Genomic DNA, 10,271 nt, shown 5'->3' with positions numbered 1-10,271 from the left:
CGCCTCGCCGGCGCCGCTCGCAGCCCGGCCAACCTCACTGTGGCTGCGGCCCCTCCGGCCGTCGTCGTGGCCTCGGCCTCCCCCGCTGCGCCCCATTCGGGCGCTCAACTGCGCCTCTCCCCGTTCGCCCGCCCCGGTTGGGCTGGGTCCCTGACCAGTGGGGTCGGCCCCACTGTTAAAACAAAAATGAAAAAAAAAGGGGAAAACTAAATATTAAAAATAATAATTAAAATATTAATTAATTAATTAATTAATTAGAGAATTAATTAACTTAATTAAATCAGATTAGATTTAACCTAATCACTAATTAAAGCTAATTAACCACTGTTAATTAAATCTGATTAGGTTAATTAGATAACAGAGACTGACATGCGGGACCCACCTGTCAGGGTTGACTCAGTCAACCCCTGTTGACTGCTGACGTCAGCATGACATCATGCTGACGTCATTAATACATTTTTTCGAATTAATTAAATAAATAATTAAATTTCAGAAATTAATAAAATCTTTAGAAAATCATATCTTTTAATCTGTAACTCGGATTAAAATGTTTTCAACATGAAAGTTGCTCAGAACGACGAGACGATTCCGGATACACAGTCCGTTCGTCCACCACACCCCCCTAACCTATCGAACCCGCAACTTTCCCCCTCCGGCTCCTCTGCCCGAAAACACGAAACACCGGGAATACTTTCCCGGATGATTCCCCCTTAACCAGTACCACCTCATACCACGTTAGGGCACGCCTAGCATCGCTTCTTGACATGTCATGCATCGATATGCATCTGTTTACTTGGTATTCATTGTTTCTTCCCCCTCTTCTCTCCGGTAGACTACGAGACCGACGCTGCTGCTGCCCAGTTCGACTACGGAGTTGACGACCCCTCTCTCTTGCCAGAGCAACCAGGCAAGCCCCCCCCCCCTTGATCACCAGATATCGCCTATTCTACTCTATACTGCTTGCATTAGAGTAGTGTAGCATGTTACTGCTTTCTGTTATACCTATTCTGATGCATAGCCTGACATTGATGCTACACCTGTTGATACCTTACCTGCAATCCTAAATGCTTAGTATAGGATGCTAGTTTATCATCATTGGCCCTACATTCTTGTCAGTCTGCCTTGCTATACTATTGGGCCGTGATCACCTCGGAGGTGATCACGGGTATATACTATACATACTACATACTACACAGATGGTGACTAAAGTCGGGTCAGCTCGAAGAGTACCCGCGAGTGATTCACGGATTGGGGGCTGAAAGGACCTTGTCCCGACGGCCCTCTGTGTGGATCTATGTGGCGGAGCGACAGGGCAGGTTGAGACCACCTAGGAGACAGGTGGGCCTGGCCCTGTTCGGCGTTCGCGGATACTTAACACGCTTAACGAGATCTTGGTATTTGATCTGAGTCTGGCTACGAGCCTATACGCACTAACCATCTACGTGGGAGTAGTTATGGGTATCCCGACGTCGTGGTATCAGCCGAAGCACTTCAGACGTCAGCGACGGAGCGGCGCGCGCCGAATTGGACTGGAACGCCACTAGGCTAGGTCTGCTTTCGGCCGCCCTCGCAACGTGCAGGTGTGCTATGGGCGATGGGCCCAGACCCCTGTGCGCTTAGGTTTAGACCGGCGTGCTGGCCTCTCTGTTGTGCCTAGGTGGGGCTGCGACGTGTTGATCTTCCGAGGCCGGGCATGACCCAGGAAAGTGTGTCCGGCCAAATGGGATCGAGCGTGTTGGGCTATGTGGTGCACCCCTGCAGGGAAGTTAATCTATTCGAATAGCCATGATCTTCGGTAACAGGACGACTTGGAGTTGTACCTTGACCTTATGACAACTAGAACCGGATACTTAATAAAACACACCCTTCCAAGTGCCAGATACAACCGGTGGTCGCTCTACCTCAGGGATACGAGGAGAGGATCGCCGGGTAGGTTTATGCTACTCGAGATGCTACTTGGAGATGCTACATGGAGGACTTCCATCTACTCTCTTCTACATGCTGCAAGGCGGAGGCTGCCAGAAGCGTAGTCTTCGATAGGACTAGCTATCCCCCTCTTATTCTGGCTTTCTGCAGTTCAGTCCACTGATATGGCCTCCTTACACATATACCCATGCATATGTAGTTTAGTTCCTTGCTTGCGAGTACTTTGGATGAGTACTCACGGTTGCTTTCTCCCCCCTTTTTTCCCCTTTCCTTTCTATCTGGTTGTCGCAACCAGATGCTGGAGTCCGGGAGCCAGACGTCACCGTCGATGACGACCCCTACTACACTGGAGGTGCCTACTACTACGTGCTGCCCGCTGATGATGACCGGGAGTAGTTTAGGAGGATCCCAGGCAGGAGGACTGCGCCTCTTTCGATCTGTATCCCAGTTTGTGCTAGCCATCTTATGGCAACTTGTTTAACTTATGTCTGTACTCAGATATTGTTGCTTCCGCTGACTCGTCTATGATCGAGCACTTGTATTCGAACCCTCGAGGCCCCTGGCTTGTATTATGATGCTTGTATGACTTATTTTATTTGTAGAGTTGTGTTGTGATATCTTCCCGTGAGTCCCTGATCTTGATCGTACACATTTGCGTGCATGATTAGTGTACGATTAAATCGGGGGCGTCACAGGCAGGCCCGCCGCGCCGCCAGGCCAGATCGGCCGTGCCACCCACGCCGCGGGGCTCCGCACCACTCGCACGGCGCGGGCAAGAGGGAAGACCCCCGCCACCGCCATCAGCCCCGGGCTATAGCCGGCGGCGTCCTTCGGCAGCGGCGGAGGGAGGGGAGGACGGATGGGGACCCCCAGCGGCTAGGGTTTTAGATCCTGCCTGAGTCGCCCGAGCGGGGGCGACGCGGGCAGAGGCAGGCAACATGTCTCAGGAAAAGGGCATAACAATTGACGGAGGAAGTGGTGGAAGAAAGAAACGGTCAAATTAATTATTAGCCTGATGAATATGACGCGGGCAGAGGTAGGCACACATAGAGTAATTAAAAACATGAATAGAGCAATCAAAAATTGCAAAAAAAAGAAAAGTTGTTGATATCGTAATAAGGATTAGGTATCCCTACCCTAAGATTCGTATGTACATCTCACAATCCAAAGAGGCCCTTACAGGGGAGTTCAAAGTTCAGAGAGCATCTAAAAGATTTTTTTTTAAGTTGGGTTTTTTTTCGTTTTGAAGTAGGTAGAATTTAGGAGTGGACAGAAATACAAGAGGCGTTCAGGGGGGGTGCGGCCCATTGGGCTTTGGATGGGTCTGCATGCGGCAGACAAGTGAAGTGGGCTGCGCGGTCTCTTGTCTCACAGACAGACAGACAGACAGACTTTCCCTCAAAAAAAAAAAAGACAGACAGACAGACAGAGACCACCATGACTCCCGACCACGCTGCTGCTGCTATCGCCTCCCTACCCTACCTCGCCGCCGCCGCCGCCGGCACCTCCGGCTCGCTCCGGCGACCCCGCCCCTGCTGCTCCTTCCCTCTCCGCCGCCCTCCGCCCATATACCTCACCTGCGCCGCCTTCCCTTACACCCCTCCTCCCTGCGCCCCCGCCGGCGATGGTACGTTCCTCTGCTCCCTCTTCATGCCTGTCCACCGATACATGGTTGCTTGCTATGCTAACTTCGCAGTGGATTTTACTGCTCTCGTTCTCAATTCAGCTGTGCTAACGGTTATTGTCAAACGATAATGCTTTCTTTAGTTTGATAATCTCCTAAATTAGCTATAACTGTGTCACTAGTTGTATATGCTTTGATTTCCTGCAGCCATTTGCTATAACTGTTTCCTGAAATTCTCATGTCCACTTGTTCAGAATTTACTGGGTTAAGGTGGTTATCTGGTTATGGCACCTGCCCCCCTCTTGTCCCTCTGGAAACAGCAAAAGGCTAAAACTTTGTCTGTTAATTGACCCATCCTGCCTAACCCGTGCACCGAACTTCAGGAGTTCCTGCATATTATCAACTTGTTAGGCGGTTGGCAGTGAATGTAAAACGTAAACCATGGCTTACGTTACGTCTGTCTGCTCATATGTGTGCAGTATACAGTATTTGTGTCCCTCTTGAGCTACTTTTGAAAAATTACAACACCTTTTACAGAACGGTAACATTCCTGCCATTTCTCCTCATCTCAGGACAACACATGTTCCGTGGCCTTCCCCAGCCACGATGCTCCAACGTGGAAGCGGTCGGCGACGTGGCAGCAGCAGCAGTGCCCGACGATTACACAGAGAACGCGCCGTCAAGCAGTGGATACGCGAATGGCCATATGGCCACCGCTTCATCGCACCAAGAAGATCATCCTTCTGAAGGAAGCGCGGGCAAGGAGAACCACAAGGCTACTACAGCCAACATCAACCAAAAAATGGTCAAGATATCTGATAAGTTGATTGGCGTCTTCATGGTCGATAAGCCTACACCGACGGATTGGAGGAAATTGCTGGCGTTCAGCAGGGAGTGGGACAACATAAGGCCGCATTTTTTCAAGCGCTGCCAGGAGAGAGCAGATGCGGAAACAAATCCTGAGATGAAGCACGGCCTTCTCAGGCTGGCTAGAAAACTGAAAGAGGTGTTGTTGTCTTTCTTATCTACAGGATACACTTGACGATTCAGTTTTTTATGATTTAACTTGGCACTTGCTAGTGGTGTGTCTTATTTACAGGATACACATTATTTAACTTAGCACTTATTAATGGTACGTCACTCTATGCTTTTCAGGTAGACGAGGACGTACAAAGGCACAATGAACTATTTGAATTAGTGAAATCCACACCATCTGGCAAAATTGGTGATGTTGTTGCTAAGCGCCGTAAAGATTTCACGGTGGAGTTTTTCAACCACCTTTATTATGTCGCAGAGTCGTATAAGGATGAGCCTGCTAAGCAAAAAGGTGAGACACTTGAGAATTTGATTACCATTTTTCTGCAAATTTGACCTCTTTTCCTCTTTCATGTCTTGACTGTTGCCTTTGATGGCTTATTCCACTCCTGATGTCATGTAACAGAGAAACACAAAGTGTCGGTTAGGACAGTCGTTTGCTACCTTGCTGAGTCCTTATGACAGACCATTGTTTCCCTGGTTCATCATTTCTCTCTTCATTGGTTTGCTTGCAGAGTTGGCAACACTTGGAAATGATTGTGTGGATGCTCTGCAAGCTCATGATGACATGTCTGGCAGTCTTCAAGCGCTGAATGTTGCGGAACTAAAGCTAAAGGACATACTCAATTCACCTTCAGTGGACGCTGCATGCCGAAAGATCGATGACTTGGCCGAGAAGAAGGAACTAGACTCTGCGTTGGTGTTGATGCTTTCAAAAGCTTGGTCAGCTGCAAAGGGCACCGACATCACAAAATCGGACGTAAGGATCTAGCGCTGCAAATACTTTCATGCTTCTTTCCCATCTTTGTCTCATTTACAGATTCGTAAGTTTAAGGGGATCTACCAAAATTCTGCAGGCAAAAGACATAATGTTCCATCTATACATGACTGCTGTGGCCAATCTCCAGAGGCAAATGCCAAAGGACATCAGAATACTGAAGCATCTTATAATGATTGAGGATCCAGCAGAACGTCTGAGTGCGTTGAATGACGCTTTTACTCCTGGTCCTGAACTTCAAGGCGAGAATGTCGATACCTTATTCACGTAAGTATTGTTAGTATTTCACAAAAAAGATTATTTTGTGTAATCTCGAAACCGATTTGACATAACCTGGTGGATTGCAGGAGTCCTGAGGTGTTGCACACTTGGGCAAGCGCTATAATCGACGCATATTATAGCAGCAGGGAGGGCACTCTCCTTGGGCAGGCAAGGGACTTGATGAACCCTAAAATTATCAAGAGGGTTGAAGAGCTTGTGAAGACGATCAAGGATCAATACCTCTGACTCTGAATGTCGATCATCAGAAAAGATTGTGGTCTCATGCTCCTGGTGATTGCGCTACAAGTATTATCATCTGAACAACATGATGGCCTTGCATGCTCTGCTTGCTGCGCAGCGGTAGCGGTAGCGGAGTTGCAGTCAATGGCTGCTGGGAATGAAGAATGCAATACTTCACACGGATTAAATCCGGACTGTACGGTGCATAAGTGATTGTAGACTGTGATGTATGGATGTAGGTTTCACTTAGATTGTATGTCTTACTCCCTCAACCTCCCCATAGATAATTAGATAGTGTATGCAGATTGCCTCTGCTCAGGCAGAATCTGAAGAGGACACTGAGAGAATAGCACTTTATTGTGATCACGATAGACATAAAAAGATTAATATTTCTCTTCAGATTTTCTGTGCAAACTTGGGTTGTCACTGGTGAGTGACATAAAAGTGAGCGAATTTGAAGGTAATTTTGTGATTCCTGCTGGTTATCAACAGTGTATCGTTTACATGAAGGTAGAGTTGAAGTTTGGAAATAGTTAAAAGTTTCGAGATTTGCCTGAAGTCTTGACAGTTGAGTGAAAAAACACATCTTAATTATGTACCTTTCGACAACTTTTTCATTTGTTAGTTACTCCCTCCGTTCCAAAATAGATGACCCAACTTTATACTAAAGTTAATACAAAGTTGGGTCATCTATTTTGGAACGGAGGGAGTATATGTTAGCTGCTGTATCATAGTAGCTGATGTTGATCTGAAATCGCCATCATGAAAGATATTTCAGCTTGAGAGGTCATAAAGAATAATTTCAAGGGTTTCTTGGTCTTAGAATGTAGCCTCTCCCCAGACTTCAATGTATCTAGAAGATGAATGAATCATCATCTTTAGGGTTAGCGAAACATCAACGTCGTCTTGACCATGCAAATCATACAATACATATGCTGGTAATATATTGGAAGAAAGCAAGACTATGTTGTCAGTCAAATAGACTTGAACAAGTCATCATCAGTATCCTCTTTCTTTTCTCCCTTAGATGTGGCCTCAACATCATTGTCAAGCCAACAACACAAAAGGAAAGACTACACAAGTTCAGACATTGTGCTCTTTCAGTTAGGCAACAGCAACAGGAGCAGGCAGCCTAACAAGTTAGTCAACAACCACAACAACAGCTAGCTTAATAATTTGTCAAACAAGAGTACATCTTCCTCGTGTGATCTACACACGAGCAATCATCGTAACAAGGCAAGAATTACACCAGACTTTTTTCGATGGTCGACACAGCCCGGCCGAATCAGTGGGTCGAGAAGAATGGCTACGTACACGTGGAGCACAGAAACAAAGATGATCACAAGATCCGGGAGTTTGAGGAGGTCGCTTCGGCGTCGGCCCTACTGCGACTGATCCAGCTATATTGGCTGAAGGCGGAACTGTCGTCCTGGTTGCCCTGCACCATCTGCTGGAACATCCTGATATCCGCGGTGTTTGCCACGTTGAAGAGCTCGCTTTGCCCTGGCTGGACACCGTTTGTTAGGTCAATATCCGCTAAGCTATCGAGGACCCGCACCACCTGAAAGGAGTGTGAGATGATTGACAAGTTGTTAATCCTCTGGCCAAATAAAATAAAATAAAATGGTGTAATTTTCCTTCTACATGATTAGGAAGCAAAGTTGGCAAGGCATACAATTTTGTCTGTGTGTGCATTGGATGTGGTGCGAGATTCACCACAAGGCTCAGAAGTTAAGATGTCGATGTTTCGTTAACAAGGACAATTTATTCTTGATGGCAGAAGGATTTGACAAGGACAGGACTACCTAAATCAACCTTGTTTATCAAACAGTGGTTTGTGCCTCCAACCCAAGCATGCATCTCATTTGATTGGCTCTAGGAATGTCCACATGATATAGTAATGTAAGGTGGTCAGATAGACAATGGCCATGCGTACCTGGCTCATTCTGGGCCTCTTTGATGACGAGTGTCGAATGCAGGCTGCTGCAGACTCAATCATACGGAACATTTCGACCTCATTGAAATTCCTCTCAAGCCTGGGGTCGACTAACCCTTCCAGCTTTCCCGTCTCAAGAGCTCGACTAAGCAATGGTCTAGCCTGCAAATAATGTCAGTTTGCATAGTTTTGAAGAAGAAAAAGGAAAGGAACAAACCAACTAAATGAAGGAACATGTGGGAGGAATTACAAGTTCATTTTAATAGAGACCAAATAAGCACCCAAATTAATGTTGTAAGGAAGGAATATCAGGATATTTCTGTACATGATAAATCATCATGCTACAGGAAGCAGGTCTAGGCCTGCAGCAACTATGACATGCCACAGGCTTAGACACCGTAACTTCATATCCGAAGAATGAAGAGTGGTATTTCCAACATATGTACTTCTATGCCTAGTAAGTTATTACTCAAAATACGGGAACCGGGCATTTAAGGTGAAATTTTCAACTTACAACCTCTACAATGACAAATCCATCTGATGAAACAAGTCTGTACTGCATGACTATCCTAGTGAACAAAAGACAAACTACCCATCTGAATTAAATTTTCAACTTATAACTTCTACAATGATTATCCTAGTGAACAAATAACAAATAGGAGACCTTCAATATGATACGCACATGCAATCAAGCATCGGCTACATATGCTCGATGATCCCTAAGTGAAAACAAATTTAGGCAATAAGTTGAGTGCTATAACTCACCCACTCAACAAGGCTCTCATCACCCAATGGTCTGGATGAATCAACAGGCTTTCGACCAGTCATAAGCTCTAAAAGTACAACACCAAAAGAGAACACATCAGATTTCTCAGTCAATTTGCCACTCGATGCATACTCTGGAGCCATGTATCTGCAAGAAAAGGAGAACATTTTAGCCATCAACTCTATATGATCACAGTATATGCTTCTGAATTCGGCAGTACTTTGCTCACCCAAATGTCCCCATAACCCGTGTAGTTACATGTGTTACAGCATCCAAAGCCAGTCTTGCAAGACCAAAATCGGCCACCTGGAGTTCACGAATATCATGTAATCAGTAAATGAACTAGATCATGAGATACTCTCAGGCTCGTATAGGGAATGCAATTACCAGTGCGTCAAAGTTATTATCCAACAAAATGTTTGAGGATTTGATGTCTCGGTGGATTATCCTTGGATGGCCTGTGAAAGGGCAAAGAAGGCAGCCGGGTTAACAGAAAGCAGAATGAGAATGGGAAAGATGATGAAAAGGTAAGAAAGAGCATTACAATCTTCATGCAGGTATGCTATTCCACGAGCAGCACCGGCAGCAATTTTAACCCTAGCCGACCACTCTAAAACAGGCCTTCCCTGTCCTGCGAACGCATACAGTTCAGAACAACCTCAGTTTGTTGTACAGCCAGAAGTTACATATGGCAATGGTTTTTGCACAAATATTGCAAAATGTTAACAAGCGTACCGTGGAGATGATAATGCAGGGTGTCATTCGACACGAAATCGTAGACGAGCAGCCTTTGGCTATTGTCAATGCAGTACCCCACGAGAGACACCAAATGCCGGTGATGCACCCGACTGATTATCTCCACCTCGGCTTGGAACTCGCGCTCCCCTTGCCCACTGCCATCCCTCAGCTGCTTGACAGCCACGTCTTTCCCTTCGGGCAGCCGGCCCTTGTACACCGACCCGAACCCTCCTTGGCCGAGCAAATTGCGCGGCGAGAAGCCGTCGGTGATCTGGTACATTTCTTGGTACGTGAAGAAGCGCGAGTTGCCCACGCTCATGTCGGACAGGCACGCTTTCAGTCTCGGGCTCCCGGCGCTGTAGTTGGTGTGGACGGAGGGGTCGGCCGACGACAACATTGCCGCGTTCGCCGAGCCGCCGCCCGAAGGAACTGTGAAAAATGTACTTACATATAAGATTGACTGAATTAGTGAGTGTGCACTGAATTCACATTCAGCACATTGAGGTTGAACTTGAAGTATTACCTGAACCTGAGGGTGGTAGCTCTGAAGAAGAGTACGGCGGCGACCTGAACCCGGGGCGGTAGTCGTCCCTCCCCCTCCGGCGCTTCTTGGTGTAGAGAACGGCGGCCGCTATGAGGGTGACCACCAGGAAGGCGAGCACGGCGCCGACGGCGATGACGACGCTGTTGCTGGCCCCCCCGTTGTTGCTCGGCGTGGCGGAGGCCTTGCCCCGCTCCCCGGCGGACTGCGTGGAGGACTTGTTGGGGCTCCTGCCGTGCTGGTTGGCCGGGTCGACGGCCGTGGCCGGCGTCGGCAGCTGCGGGCGGTGGCCGGCCGAGGGAGGGGGCGATGGCTTGGCGTGCGGCGGGGCGTGGGCGGGGGGCGAGGCAGTGGGGGAGGGGGAGGTCGGCTCGGTTCTTGGAGCTGGAGCGGCCGGCGTGGGTCTTGGCGCAGGAGCCGTGGTTG

The 10,271-nt window shown here is 47.7% G+C and overlaps 2 protein-coding genes across 2 annotated transcripts in view; one reads left to right on the top strand and one right to left on the bottom strand.

Annotated features, from left to right (window-relative positions):
* Positions 1–3,456: 3,456 nt before the first annotated feature.
* Positions 3,457–6,455, top strand: LOC123183969 (uncharacterized protein At4g37920; the record flags this gene model as incomplete). The annotated part of the gene is given in 6 exon segments (XM_044596297.1): positions 3,457–3,553; positions 4,123–4,556; positions 4,706–4,877; positions 5,101–5,345; positions 5,443–5,630; positions 5,711–6,455. Coding segments are annotated over 6 exon segments (1,296 nt in total), but the record flags the coding sequence as incomplete, so codon positions are not given.
* A 553-nt stretch (positions 6,456–7,008) lies between these two features.
* The window catches only part of LOC123183936 (proline-rich receptor-like protein kinase PERK8), a gene marked incomplete in the record, with an annotated part of 4,381 nt that continues 1,118 nt past the window's right edge, over positions 7,009–10,271 (bottom strand). Inside the window, 8 exon segments of the mRNA XM_044596295.1 lie at positions 7,009–7,425; positions 7,801–7,962; positions 8,566–8,713; positions 8,796–8,872; positions 8,954–9,024; positions 9,111–9,197; positions 9,302–9,733; positions 9,828–10,271. Coding sequence (XP_044452230.1) covers positions 7,204–7,425; positions 7,801–7,962; positions 8,566–8,713; positions 8,796–8,872; positions 8,954–9,024; positions 9,111–9,197; positions 9,302–9,733; positions 9,828–10,271 — 1,643 coding nt within the window.

The sequence above is a fragment of the Triticum aestivum genome, chromosome 1A (genome assembly GCF_018294505.1).
Source record: "Triticum aestivum cultivar Chinese Spring chromosome 1A, IWGSC CS RefSeq v2.1, whole genome shotgun sequence".
Classification (NCBI taxonomy): domain Eukaryota; kingdom Viridiplantae; phylum Streptophyta; class Magnoliopsida; order Poales; family Poaceae; genus Triticum; species Triticum aestivum.
Note: the sequence above shows the minus strand (reverse complement) of the source record. Positions and strands in the feature narration are given on the sequence as shown.